This window comes from Poecile atricapillus, chromosome 25, assembly GCF_030490865.1.
Source record: "Poecile atricapillus isolate bPoeAtr1 chromosome 25, bPoeAtr1.hap1, whole genome shotgun sequence".
Classification (NCBI taxonomy): domain Eukaryota; kingdom Metazoa; phylum Chordata; class Aves; order Passeriformes; family Paridae; genus Poecile; species Poecile atricapillus.
The window spans coordinates 6,906,873-6,921,339 of NC_081273.1; the positions used below are offsets into that span (position 1 = coordinate 6,906,873).

A 14,467-nucleotide genomic window follows, 5' to 3' on the forward strand; every position below is an offset into this window, starting at 1 on the left:
CCCGCCCCGCCCCGCCCCGCGCATGCGGCCCGGGGTCCTCGCTGCGGGCTGCCCGCGGCGAACGCCGGCTGCGGTGACCGGCGGTGACATTGAGCGCGCGCAGCGATGGCCAAGGCCGCACAGGGGCTCGTGCAGCGGCTCGTGCAGCGCGGGCCGGAGCTGATCGGGGGTGAGGGCAGGGAACGGGGACGGGCTGGAGGGAGCGGGGTCGGAATGGGATGGGCTGAGCTGCGGGGAGCGAGAATAGGCCGGCGGGAGCGGAGGGGACGGGGAACAGGGCTGAGGACAGCGGGGCTGGGCCCGGGGAGGCCTCGCGAGCTCCCGCCGTTGGGAAATCACCGTCCGCTCCGGTCCCCCTCCCCGCAGCCGCCGTGACGTACTCGAAGCCGCGCTTGGCCACGTTCTGGTACTACGCCAAGGTGGAGCTGGCCCCGCCGACCCCCGCCGAGATTCCCCGGGCCATCGACAGCATGAAGGGCCTGGTCAGGGCCTTCCAGAGCGGCCGTCTGGCACAGCTCACCGTCAAGGTACCGGTCGGGACGGGATGCGACGGTGCCCAGGGACAGCTCCTGGCCAGCTAGGACCTGCTCTGCTCCTGCCCTTGGGAACTGGGAAGCAGTGGGAACTGTAGTCAACGCCGTATGAAGTGCAGGAAATTCAGGGCCCCCGGAGTTCAAAATGTTTTATTTCAACGGCTTTGCTTTAATTATTCCCTGCCTGGAGCAGGCAGTGATTGTTCCCCTCTGACCCGATCGTTTTCTGTCACAGGGAAGTGACTATCCGTAGGTGGCTGAATGAGCCCAGCCCTCTGGATCGGCTGTGTCATCGGTTGGCCTTGAAATTAGTGTGTTTCCCGTGTGTGGGCTAAGAAATTATCCTTGAAAGGGCTGTCAAAAGCCACGAACAACAGCTGTCAGTGTAGTTAATGTTGTAGAACATCTCTGTGATGGGGCGTGTTGAGAGGTGGCCGAGCACCCAAACACTCTGCTGCACTTCTGGGGTTTTTTTTGCCTTGGGAATTGGTGGCCGGCATGGATGTGGGAATGGGGGTCTAACCAGTGGCTTTTTCCTTTCAGGACGCAGTGAGGAATGGCCTGGTGGCCACGGAGGTGCTGATGTGGTTTTACATTGGGGAGATCATCGGCAAGGGCGGCATCATCGGCTACAATGTGTGAACACTCACTTCAGCAATGCCAGCGGTGCCACGGTGCTGGGTCTGTAATGGGGTCTGTGACAATAAAACTAGGAGCCCATATCGAGCTGTTGTCATCCTTGTCTGCCACTCTGACAGGTGCCAGCCTGTCCTAGGGGCAATGCTGGCAGGGATCATGGGGGATCTAAGGGCCAGTCCCAAGGGTGCCAGAGCTGCTTTAGTGACACCACTTTTGGTTACCCAAATTCTCTCTGCTCTGGGACACTCACTGTGCCCCAGCTGTGGCTCCAGGGGAGGTTTGAGAGCCCCAGAATCAGAGGCTGCAAAGGGGAAACATTCCATTTGTTCCTGAATGCAATTCCCATCAGCTAGTGGGAACCAAAACCAAATTCCAGTACTTTTTACATTATCAAAAGCAATCTCCATGGCTTATTCCAAAAAGAATGTAGCATGGTTACAGGCAGCTCTTCTGGTTTGGTGTCTGACTGCTGCAGTGGAAGCCTGTGTAAGTAAGCAGAGCTTTGCTGCATGTGTCAACCGGCCAAAGGTTGAGCTGTCTAGGGTCTTGCCACCTTGCTCATTGTCAGCCAGCTCTTGCAGGATTTTCTACAAAACCTGATGAGTGACCTGTGCTCTGACATGTTCAGAAAATAATTTGTAGGAGTTCTCTGAAGCTAGCAGCCTGCTTTTACTGTCTTAGAAGATGGTTTTAGTCAGCATTGCTCCTTGTTGATGCTGTTATCTTGGCTGCTCCTTTGCTCTTCTGGGTGTTGTGCACGCCAGTGACTCTACAGGCCCCTACCCCTCAATGACCGCGACGTCTCTGGGGTGACTGTGCCAGTGGCACATAATTTGCTCTTTTCCCTGCAGAAGAACTGACGTTCTCAGCACATCATCCCAGCAAGAGGCCTTGTGTGCTTCTAACAGGGAGTGCAGGTGAGCTCACACACTCCAGACATGGTAACCAGTAGGTTGTTCATGGTATGGATGGAAACCTTTCCTTTTTTCTTGTTAAAAAGAAGGGTTCCTGCCCCAGCAGCTCTGGGTCACAACTGGTCACAGGTCACTTCCATGCCACAGATGGGAAAACTGAGATTCAATAAACTCCCCAGCTTCTGCCAGGGAGTCTGCAACAGGAGCAGCCACTGAATCTGTGCTACCAGCCCCATGCCCAGCCTGTGTCCTGTGCTTGCTTCTCCCACCAGCCTGGCCAGGACACCATGACTGCCTCGCATAGCCCTCCTCCCGGTGCTGGGGAGGGTTTAGTGATTGCTCAGCCCCAGCAAACCCGACCAGGGCTGCAGCCAAATGGTCTGGCTGAGCAGTGGTGAATAATAGCCTTTATAAAATAGCTTTTTGCTCCTGTCATCACAAACCCTTCACCCAGCAGGTAGAGAGACCAGTGAGGGAATGGGCCAGGCCTGTTGTGAGATTCTGCAGCATGTGTTCCTCAAGGAGAGGGAGATTACATATGGGATGTAATGTGTGAGCTTGACTGGAAGGAGGGTTCTGAACCCAAGAGAACCTGATTGAGAGCAAGGCTGTCTGATCTGGCTCCAAGACCTGCCTCTCCTCTCTGACTTGTTCTTGTCTGCACGTGCCCCTCTCAAAGCAAGTTCTGGTGGGCATTCACAGCTCACACCTGGCAAAAGCTTTGGTGGAAGGATGGGACTAAGCTTCACTAGTAAAACATGGGAGAGCTCAAAAATCCTCCTGTCCCTAGAGAGGAAGAAACTAATTTTAGTTCTCCTTGGAAGTCCTCAGGAGAAGTCCCCCACAGCCCTGCTCCCACAGAACCCCAGGCAGAAGCAGTACCTGTGACCCCAAAAGGCTCCAGCAGCTTGTTGGTCCTCTCTAAAGCCGGAACAGTGTCTGCCTGCCTCTCTCGGGGATAAACAGCCTCACCCCCGCCCCTCCCTCCTTCCCTTCCCTGCTGGTCAACTTGGGAGAAAAATGGGTATTTTATGTCCGCAAGCAGAGGGATTTACATCTTATCAGTGTGTTTGCAGCGCTGTTCTCAGAGAATACGCTGGGCACTTGTTGGATGTTAACCCTGTTCTCGCTGTGCTGTACACGGCGAGGTTGCCAGCTCGGTGCTGTCGCCGTCACCTTCCTCCCGGGGGTAGCACCCAGCGGGACGCGGCACCGGCGGGGCGCGGGGCCGCAGGCAGGACACGGCCGGGGCCGGGAGGGTAGGGCAAAGCCGCCCGCCCTCGGTACCGCAGCTCGGGGTCGCGGTCCCCCCTCGGGGAGCGGCTCGTCCCGGGCCGCGCACCGGAGGGTCTCGGCGGCGAGAGCTCCTCGGGGGGACTGCGGGCTCTACCATGCCGGGCCCGGGGCCGCGCCCCGCGCCCCGCATACGGCCCGGCGCTATGCAGGGGGTCGGCAGCACTGCCTATGCCGTATGCGCGGTCCTGGGCGCCGGCGGCTCGTGCTCCCGCTCGGCATCGCCGTCGGGGTTATGCGGGTTGCTTGCAGCCCCGTTATACGCCAGGCAGGTTCCGGGGCCGGCTCGCGACGAGCCCCGCGCCTGCATGGTACTGCGAGCTATGAGGGGCCGCGGCGGCCCGAGGCTGCGCTATCCAGGACGGGGGGCTGCACTGGGGCTCGGGCCTGGGACCCTGCATATCGCCCAGCGTTATGCCGGGCTAGCACTGATCGAGCATGGCTTATTCATGTGCCGGGGCGGCGGGATGGCGGAACCCCACAACCTGCATGGCACCCGTTGTTATGCAGCGCCTCCGCGGGCCGGCGAAGCGCTATGCAGGGCGCGGGGTGCGGCCCGGCCCCGCTCTCTGGCTCGTCGCCTCTCAGTAAAGATGGCGCACAGCGGTCGGTGGCGCTTCCCCGCCCGGCCCGGCAGCGGCGGCTGGGGCCGCCGGGGCCCGGGGGGGTCCCGCCTACGGGTGCCGGCCGTGCACAGCCTGCGGCCCGCCGAACCTGCGGCGGCGCCGGCGACGGCGGGCGAGGGCGAGCGCGGCGGCCCGTGCTCTGGCGGGGCGGCGGGAAGCGGCGGAGGCGGGGCAGCGCCGGGCCCCGGCGGCCCCGCGGCCGCGGCCGGTCCCGGCTTCGACGCGGCGCTCCAGGTCTCGGCCACCATCGGCATCAACCTGCGGCGGTTCCGCGCGGCCTGCGGCACCGAGGCGGGCAGCGGAGAGGTGAGAGGCGCGGCGGGGCGGGGGCGGGGGGGCGCAGCAGGCGGGGGGGTCCCGGGCGCAGCATCCCCGACTCGCCGGCGGCGGCGGCCCGAACACACCCGGGCGCACCCACCCACCCCTGACCGCACAGTCCGCCCGTCGCCGGACACACCTCCCGCGCCCCGCACAAAGGGCGCGCCCGGCGGGGGGGGGCTGTGGGGGGGTGGCGGGAGTCGGCGGGCGGGACCCGGTGCCGGTCCTGGTCCGGCCGCCCTCGCGGTCCCTCCCCGCGCACGCGACTTGCCGCCGGTGCGTCCTCCCTACCGCCGCCTCCATTATCCGCCTCCCGCCGCGCCCGCGGCGGGGCGGGATGCGCTGCGCACACCCCGCCGCCGGGAGCGAGGTAGGATGGATGGGGCCGGGGGCCTCCCGGTGCGCCCCGCTGCCGAGGATGCTCGGCGGGGTGACGCGTCCTCCCCCGGGCGCGGGGGCTCGAGAGGGCTGGGCTGCCGGCCCCTCCTGCGGGCCCGGCGGTGGGTGTCGCGCACCGGCCCTCCCCCTTCTCCTCCTCCTCTTCCTCCCTTTCGCCGCTGTGGATGCCCCAAGCGGAGGTTGGGGCAGCGGGCCCGTTGCGAGGGGCCGTTCCCGGTACTCGGAGCGCTGGCGCTCCTTTTTTTCTTTTTTATTTTTTTACCCTTTTTTTGAGTTCCTCTTCTTCTTCCCTTCATTTTTTTTTTTTTTTTTAAGCCTTTCTAAGGCAGCCGGAGTGGGAGTGCGACAACAACCCACCTATTGACAGAACAGGGAAGACATGATGGGGGTGTGTTACTACGAGCTGCAGCGTTCTTTTCCCCCAGTTGTTTTGCATCGCTCCTTAGCGGCATCCTTACACCGGCAAGAGAATTCCCCAGGTGTTTTGTATCAGGAGGGCTTTACTGATTTTTGAAGGGCCAGTTCTGTCTCCTCTTCTCCAGGCAGGTTGTCAGCTGTAGGCTGGGTGAACGTATCTTTTTATTTTCTATCTAGAAAGAGCAGTGCTTTTCCTTTCCCGTCACTGGCCGTAGCAGAGTGCATCAAAACACACATGAAAATACAGTTTTCTTGTGTCTTTCTGGCCTGGTTTTGGCATTTTCTATCGGATGCCATGAAGTGGAGCTCTTCTCTCATGGCTGAGCTGGAGGAATTTCTTGCCTGTAGAGTGGCAGCTCCCGTGGGCCTCAGTCCTGGAGGAATGGGGCTGTGTTTGCATGTACAGAGGTGAGCCTGGGGACACTCCTACCCTCACCTGTGCAGACTTTAGGGTGTGAGTCGCAATGCTCTCATTAACACCACCTTCTCAGGGGCTGCACTTTGGGATGCTTGTCTTTGTTGTTGTTTGCAGCAGATGTGGCTTGATGGAATTCATGGAGCACTCTAGGAAGCAGTTAATATCTCACTAGTGGTAGTTCAGGGATAGAAGTGACTGAGATCTGGCTAACCAAGCTGACCACAGAGTTGATAACCCAGGAGGTTTTTCATGTTGGGGGAGGCAAGTTGCTTTGTTTCTTTTCTTCTGTTTTTTTTTTCCTAAGATGTCATTGCAAGAGTGCTTTGCCATGCATTTCTGTATTGGCACCCAGGTGCTGAACTGCAGGTTTCATAGCACTGTGTTGGAGGAAGCGGGTAACTCCTCAAGTCAGTGGTTCATCGCTTCTCAGGGATGCCACAAAATTCCCAGAGTGGGGTTAGCTGTTCCCCCCAAGCTGAGCTACAGAGCATAGTTTGACTTTAGTACTGTTTCTTTAAGAGTATACATTTAGGAATGAAAGATGAGTTTACCACCACCAAAGATTTTTTTAATGCATTCATACAGCAACTCTGGAGCTTTTCTCTCACCATCTGCAAGCTGTATATTTCTAGGTAGTGGTTTGACTGACCATCTTTCTTGGAAGTGATATTATTGAAGGCTTGTTGTGACTAGAATGAGAGTATTTCAGGTGTTCTAATAAGCATTCCTCTGTATTCAGATTGGAAAGCATAAATCAGAATTTCTCATCCAGGTTGGAACCAGGACTCTGGCAAAGCAGATCTGTATGCCCAGTAACACAGCTGTAACAGACCCACGCTGAGCCTCTGCCCCATAAAGAGTATGTAATATAAGTAATAAGAGTAAATATATTCTTTCTAATTCTAAAAAAAACTGGACTCTGGAAGCTGCAGCCCTAATCACCATTGTATTGCCATGAGTGATGCCTGAGGGTACAGCTGCAGCGGTGTAATTTGGGGGTTGTCATGTGGAGGTGACCAGGCCAGGAGCTGTTCTGTGATCTCAAGACATTCTCTGTAGGTCAGTGCTGCTCTGAGGTGAAGCCCTGGTAAAGTCTTTGTGTTGCTCCTGGTCAAAGCTTTTGTTGAATTATACAGTGGAAGGACTCATGTCCCCTCATCCTGAGTTGGTGCATAATGGTCACCCCAAGTGCTCAGCTGTTTATTATTGAAGTTGCATCACAAGTAATGGTTTGGGAAACAACTCCCTGAACTCCCAGTGGACTCTGCTCTGCTCCCAACACCCAGTGTTTGTCTCAGGGTTACTACCTGCCAACCTCCAAGGGTGTTTACTCTGCTGAAAGCAGAGGAGTCTGGTAGATGTTGTGCTTCAGTCACTAAGCAGGCATTTGAATGAGCTTCTAAAAATAGCTTATTCCTTTCCAAGAAAGTGAGGTGCTAACTGGGGCCAAACCCAAGATGGGGAGTGGGAAGTACAGCACTGGGCAGGTGACTCTACTGTAAAATAAAGTTTTTCAGGTGCTGATTGGAGCAGCTGCATTGCTGGTTTATTGCTGTTGAGAGCCCCATGCAACTGAACACATCCATAGTGGTATGGTTTAATACTGCTATTGCTCAGACAGAGATCAGAACATCAGTTAGTGCCTGCAGGATAGTTTCTCCTTTGAAGGTGGATTTTCCTCTGAGATCTTTAACTGGAAATTATTTGAAAAGTAATACTGCTCAAGAGCATTGTGATAGACATTTACTTGCAACTTCTCTGTTCTTTAGTAGCTGGGTTACTTCAGGAAAAGCCATTCTTCATCTGCACACAACTCTGAGGTTGAACCCAGTTGGGACACTGTAATATTTGAATGGGAAATGTACGTGGAAGCTCTGCTGCACACAGAGAGATCGTCCCATGCCTGCTTGGTTAGTCTTCATGTCTGGCACGAGGCAAGCCCTCCCTCACCTTTTAATTTATAGTCTTGAGTGGCCTTTTTTTGCATTGCATTAATCTTTTTCAGGTAAATTAGGTCATGTTAAAAATCTTTATGGTTTTTAATCACTCTCCATCCAAATGTCATGACATTTCTGAAAAACTGGAGGGAGGCTGTTCCTGCCTAGTTTGCCTCAAAGCTGCATTTTGGCATGTGATGGTCAACTGAATGGTTTAGTCTGGCAAATGCTGAGTGATACTTAGTGGTTTTCTTGATCTTCTCTGATAGGTCACAGGGCTGCCTTCTCTGGTAGTGATAGTGACCATTCTGAGGTCACCAGTACACTCAGGAATGTCACTGAACGCAAACAATATGTATGTCACACAAGTGACATATTGGTCATACTACTTGTGGTTGTAAATGAAGCGAAAGTGATTGTTTTGTGGAAGGAGCCTCTTTGCTGTAGACGGTTCTGGTGACTGCTTGGTAAGGAGTGGAAAAAATGATCATTCCCAGCGTATTGGGCCAAAGCCATTATTAATGTATCCCATTGGAGAAGTAAGATAACAGAGCTCAGTTTGAAAATAATGCAAGTTCTAATCGTGGATTGACAGGTGATTGTCAAAAATATGGCAAGTACTGATTTAGCAGCCAGAGATAAAATAATGATGACTTTAGGACCCAGAATAACAAAATGAAGAAAAGCTCTGTAGCAGCCACTGGAGCTTGGAGGCCAGTGCAAGTCAGGAAATCACACAGGGTGAGCAGCTGATCCCTTAGCATTTCTAAACCTGACTGTTCTTAGGTACCCCTTATTTCTCTATGCCTTCTCTGGGTTTCAGCCCACATCTGTTTCCGCTGACAGCTTCTCCCTCTGTCAGGGCTGGGCACCCTTTCCGTGCCCACGCCCACCAAGGCAGTGCTGCACTGCACAGCGATGTTTACATCCTGCTGTAGCCCACGTGCTCTGGAGTGCAGGCAGGTCCTTGAGCCGAGGAGCGGGCAGCTGGGCGCTCCCGCAGCTGCTCTTGCTCCGGTTGCACTGCAGCAGGACTGAAGTTCAGAAGCAGTAGCTTCCCCCTTTCTGGGAACAGCCTTCAGGGGTTCTGTGTGATGCAAGGTGTCTCAGGCAGAAGCAGTGTCTTCTGGCATAATTTTATTTCTTTCATGTTGCTTTATCATTACTTTTTCTGGTTTTCTTGTTATCTCTGCTGCAAGTGCGAGGAGCAGAGAGGCAGCAGGGATGTGAGGAGTAGCAGGGCCATCCCCTGCTCCAGCAGGTGTATGTGCTGGTGATGGCTTACAGCAGTTAACTGCAGCCCAAAGTGGTACGTGTTATATTTAACTGGCCAGAGCCAGTTCTCAATCTGCATTGAGAACCTGGATGTCAGCCTGGTCAGAGCATACTGTGTTTGAGTTGTTTACTCAACTGTTAGATGGGGCTCATCAGACACAAACCAGGCAGAAAGTTTTGAGAAATACTTTGGTCTGAAGTGTTGCTCCTTTCCATCTATCAGACTATGATGTCACTAGCCGAGATGCTCTTTCTGATCTTCCCTGTAAGTAGATGAAGTAGGAATTCCATGTAAGAAGGAAGAGGCAAAACACAAATAAATGGTGTTACTTCTTTGTGGAGTTCACCTTCTTTCACAGTTTTGTCCCTTTTCACTTGCAGGATACTGTTCTTGCAGTGCCTGCCCTTTCTTAAAACTTAGCGGCCACATTGCACAGTGCTTTGAAAGGAAAAACAACAAGTGCATCTCTGTTTCCAAAGTTCATAGGGAAGTTAAGACTGGCCAACTAAATACTTGAGGTGAAAATGGATTAGGAAAGATGGAATGACATAAACAATAAGATGTCACCCACACATTTGGGTGCCAGATGAATTGGATTGACACCTGCAGACTCCTGACCTGCCTCAATGTGGACAGCAAGCCTTTAACCTCATGCCTCTTTCAGGGGGAAGAGTTTCACAGCAGAGGTCAGGTTTTCATCTCTCCTTAAGAGCAAGTCTGAAGGGAATTAAAAAGAGAGGATTTACATAAGTTTGCAGGAAGTTGGGCCACATTTATACTAGAATTACATGCAAACACTTATTTTGCTGGAGTGTGTCTTTAGGGTGGTTTGAATAGTAGCTTACAGGAGGAAAGCTTTGTTGTTTGATATGAGCAGCAGATTTTATGCATTAAGGGCTTGTTTCAGTATATATTTGTCCTTTGTTTTCCTGTAACTCTTTTTGATTGTTCCATAGGTATAAACTGTAGTTGCTGTGTATGTGTATATAAACATTGTATTTCCTTTTTAGCAATTCTTTGTTAGAAGAACAAATGCCAGTATCTTTTTTAGAGAAAGAAAATCCTCTAGAATCCTTTTGTGCTTCAATCACAGGGGAGTTCATTTCAACATTAATATCCATGTCCTCAAACTTCCAACCTCTTCTCGTTGCAGGATGAACAGTTTTTAGGTTTTGGTTCAGATGAAGAAGTCAAAGTACGAAGTCCCACCAGGTCCCCCACAGGTAAGTTCAAGTTACAGGATTGGGTATTGACTTTCTGTTTTCTTTTGGGATGGTTTTGCTGTGCCTCTCCTGTTTGTTCCACCAAATCTCATCCACCATAGAAACCACACCAGCCTTTAGATTCAGTGCAGTTAATTCTGGATTCTCTATGACTGATCTGTAAAGGAACAGGGAGACTTTTAATAAAGACATTATACTGATGAAACCACTATTTGAAACCTCATGTCAGAGGCAGCTATTTAAAGTGTAAGGGTCTGAAACTGGTTTGACTATTTCAGTATCTTTCAGTAGACTCCTTACTGCCTGTGTTGTCAATAAATACTCTCACCAGAACACTCTACTCTTCCATCATAATCATCTGCTCAGCTTGGCTTCAACAGCAAACTGTGGTGGTACAAGGGAAGACCCAGAACTGAAATAGCTGGGCTTGGTGAGGGTGCAGTGAAATGCATTGGTCAAGATGGGTAATCAAGTATTGTGCTTGATGGCTCCAAGTCAGTGCAGAGTTTTAACTGTGCTTCAAAGCTAAAACCAGTTTTTAGTAAATTGTCTTGTATCGGCCTCATGTAGGTTGTTCTTGCTCTCTTGACCTCTCCCTTAGCAGTGCAGATGGATCGCACTCAGAAAGGATTGGTTTTTTTTTTCAACTGGCTATGATCTGCTTAAAAAAAACCCACCAAAATGTGTTCAAAAGGTGGCATGTGCCTTTGAGAATTATTGCTCCCTCCCAGCGTGAAGCTGGTACTGGTCTTGTGCAATTGCATATGTAATTGTTGGGAAAAGACTAGCTTGCATTTTTAAACAAGTTATCTATGTGGTATTTTATGTGGGAAAAGAGGTGTGTTGGGAAGATACTCTCTACATGCAGTGATAAAACTATTTTTATTTGTTGATTATCTGAAATGTTTTGGCAATGTATGGGCAGCATGACTGATACTGAGTAAATACTTGTGTGAGCTGGGTTAGGGTTATCCCATACTTGGAGAAATTTAATATGTTCCCTGCATTCTCTACTTCCCTCTCAGTTAAATCTAGTCCACGGAAACCTCGTGGGAGGCCCCGGAGCAGTTCTGACCGAAGTTCAGCTGTACTGTCAGACTCGTCATCAGTGTGTTCCCCTTCAAGCAAGTCTGAAACCACATCCATGGAGAAAGTAAAGAAGAAAGAATCAAAGAGTGGGGAAAAAAGACGAGGAAGACCTCCAACACTTCCAAGTGTGAAGTTCAAATTGTCACAGGAGAAGGACACATCGGACATTCAGAAGGGCAGCAAAGAAGAAAAAGAGAGTCTGAAAAAAATAAAAAGATCACCATCCACTACATTTCAGCAAGCAACTAAAATCAAGAAATTAAGAACTAGTAAGCTCTCCCCGCTGAAATCGAAATTTAAACCTGGAGCAAAACTTCAGATTGGGAGGAAGAGTGTTCAGATTGTGCGCAGGAGAGGCAGGCCACCGTCCTCTGAACGTTTAAAGACTTCCTCAACTTTAGTCATAAACTCACAGCTGGAGAAGCCCCAGAGGATTCGCAAAGAAAAGGATGGCACACCGCCTCTCACAAAGGAAGATAAGGCTGCTGTCAGACAGAGTCCACGCAGGATTAAACCTGTTAGGATTATACCTTCCACCAAAAGGACAGATGCTGCAATTGCTAAGCAACTCTTGCAGAGGGCTAAAAAGGGAGCACAAAAAAAGATTGAGAAAGAAGCAGCCAAACTGCAGGGCAGGAAGGGGAGAACCCAGCTCAAAAATATTCGGCAGTTCATCATGCCGGTTGTGAGTGCAATCTCTTCACGGATTATCAAAACACCCAAACGGTTTATTGAGGATGAAGACTACGATCCTCCTATTAAAATATCCAGACTAGAATCCACACCAAACAGCAGGTTCAGCACTACATCTTGTGGCTCCAGTGAAAAGTCCAGTGCTGCTTCTCAGCATTCCTCTCAGATGTCTTCAGATTCCTCACGGTCCAGCAGCCCCAGCGTGGATACATCTACAGACTCCCAGGCTTCTGAGGAGATGCAGATGCTTTCTGAGGAGCGAAGCAATACTCCAGAAGTTCACACTCCCCTGCCTGTTTCTCAGTCCCCTGAAAATGATAACAGTGATAGGAGAAATAGAAGGTTTTCGATAACAGAAAGAAGTTTTGGCCAGAGGACTGCAAAAAAGCTGTCAGCCTTACCAAGTGTGCCACAGCAGCAGTCTTCCTCCTCTCCTCCTCCCCCTTTGCTCACTCCCCCGCCACCGCTGCAGCCTGCTTCAAGCATCTCAGACCATACCCCTTGGCTTATGCCTCCAACCATACCGTTAGCCTCACCCTTTCTTCCTGCTTCTGCTGCGCCAATGCAAGAGAAACGAAAGTCAATTCTGCGAGAGCCAACATTTAGGTGGACCTCCCTGAAACATTCTAGGTCAGAGCCACAGTACTTCTCATCAGCAAAGTATGCCAAAGAGGGTCTTATTCGCAAACCGATATTTGATAACTTCAGACCCCCGCCACTAACACCAGAGGACGTTGGCTTTGCATCTGGCTTCTCAACACCAGGTGCGACAGCACCCACACGTCTCTTTTCACTTCACTCTGGAGCCAGGTTTGATATGCACAAGAGGAGTCCTCTGCTGCGAGCGCCACGATTCACACCAAGTGAGGCCCACTCCCGGATCTTCGAGTCTGTAACTTTGCCCTCTTCAGTTGGTCGCGCCACTACAGGGACCTCTGCCACCAGCACGTCCTCTCGGAGACGGAAGAGGAAAGCATTCAGCCCCATCCGATCAGAACCCAGATCTCCTTCGCACTCCATGAGGACGAGGAGCGGAAGGCTTAGTACCTCTGACCTGACAACTCTCACCCCACAGTCTTCTGTCTCTTCCTCATTAACTAGTATTTCAGTTAGTTCTCTTGCCACTAGTGCCTTAAATTCAACTTTCACTTTTCCCTCCCATTCCCTATCACAGTCTGGGGAATCAGCAGAAAGAAGCCAGAGACCAAGGAAGCAGACGAATGCTCCAGCAGAACCTTTCTCATCTGGTAGCCCTACTCCTCTCTTCCCCTGGTTCACATCAAGTCCCCAGACAGAGAGAGGCAAAAACAAGGACAGAGCAGCAGAAGAACTCTCCAAAGATAAAGAAGCTGACAAAGGCCTGGAGAAGGACAAGGGCAGAGAGAAAGACAGAGAGAGAGAAAAGGAGAACAAACGGGAGTCAAGGAAAGAGAAAAGGAGAAAAGGGTCAGAAATACAGAGTAGCACTGCTTTGTTTCCTGTAGGTAAAATGCCCAAAGAAAAAGTCAGCGAAGACACTGCAGCATCATCGTCTGCCAAAAAAACTGCAGGGCGGAAGAAGTCTACAGCAGTAGATCCCACAGCAGATGCTTCCACTGCTGCTCTGGTAGATACAACTGTCAAAACCAAAACATCCAAGAAAGGTAGAGGGGGGCTGGACAAATCAGACCTGGAACTCAGCCCCACTGTCCCGTCTTTGGAGAAGGAAAAAGCTCTGCGTCTTTCTGCTCCTTCATCAAGCACTGTTAAACATTCTGCTTCCTCCATCAGTTCTATGTTGGCTCAAGCAGACAAACTGCCAATGACTGACAAGAGGGTAGCCAGTCTTCTGAAAAAGGCAAAAGCTCAGCTGTACAAGATTGAGAAGAGCAAGTCCCTCAAACAAGCAGATCAGCCAAAAGCACAGGTATTCCTTTTTCCAAGCTGGGTTTTTTTGCTAGAATGCATCTTACTTTGAACTTGTCCTGAAAGTCATGAGTAGCTTTTGTATACTAAGCGTGAAGAATTAATGTGCCAAGCTAAGCAGCTGTTAGTGCAACAGATGGCAAACGACCCAAAAACAAGAAGCCCTGGGCAGAAGCTGAGGGGAAGAGGGAGCTGCTGTGTAGTCAGCTCAGAGGGGAGCTGCATGCACTTTGGAGACCAGTACAGCATAGCTGCTTATTGGGTTTCTCTGAATAAATCTAAGGAAAGCAATTATCTAGAGTAGTGCTTGCTCTGAAAAGTGTGGTTCCAGCAAATTGTAGTGTCTGTCTTGGCCTTGAGGTTTCTTGGGGGCCCACCTGGAGTGTAAACTTGGCTTCTGAAGGAAAGTTGTTTCTTGATCTTTCTAGTTTTTAACTTTATGCAGTGATCTCTCACTTATAGGAGGGAGGAAGATCCATTGGAATTTTGCATCTCATTTGGGGAACTGCTTCCTACCACTTTCCTCTTTTCCCTCTTCCCCACCCCAAAACCATCCTTTTCTGCAGTCCTCTTTACCTGCCAGAAAAGGAGGTGAGACACATTTTCAGGGAATAGTTTTTATTTAAACTTTTACTCTTCGTAACAGCATCGATCACTAGTTCAAAATCACTAGTACATATTTCAAGTAGAGAAGCCTTCAGCTGTTTGTCTCTGAAATTAAGATGCCCATGCATCTGTATGACAGGCCTGATATAGCAGAAGCCCAGATTCTCACAGCTGTTTATTT

General features: G+C 51.2%; 2 protein-coding genes across 3 annotated transcripts in view; both read left to right on the forward strand.

Moving 5' to 3' along the window:
- The first annotated feature begins 7 nt into the window (after positions 1-7).
- Positions 8-1,259, forward strand: ATP5MG (ATP synthase membrane subunit g). Its single transcript, XM_058856943.1, has 3 exons — positions 8-169; positions 367-527; positions 1,077-1,259. Exons 1-3 carry the CDS (start codon positions 106-108, stop codon positions 1,173-1,175), a joined length of 324 nt encoding a protein of 107 aa, XP_058712926.1. The 5' UTR covers positions 8-105; the 3' UTR covers positions 1,176-1,259.
- A 2,631-nt stretch (positions 1,260-3,890) lies between these two features.
- The window catches only part of KMT2A (lysine methyltransferase 2A), a 40,016-nt gene continuing 29,439 nt past the window's right edge, over positions 3,891-14,467 (forward strand). For both annotated transcript variants that reach the window (XM_058857271.1, XM_058857272.1), the window contains exons 1-3: positions 3,891-4,311; positions 9,924-9,993; positions 11,019-13,681. In XM_058857271.1, coding sequence (XP_058713254.1) covers positions 3,973-4,311; positions 9,924-9,993; positions 11,019-13,681 — 3,072 coding nt within the window. In that variant the 5' untranslated portion in view covers positions 3,891-3,972. The remainder of the gene's footprint in view (positions 4,312-9,923; positions 9,994-11,018; positions 13,682-14,467) is intronic.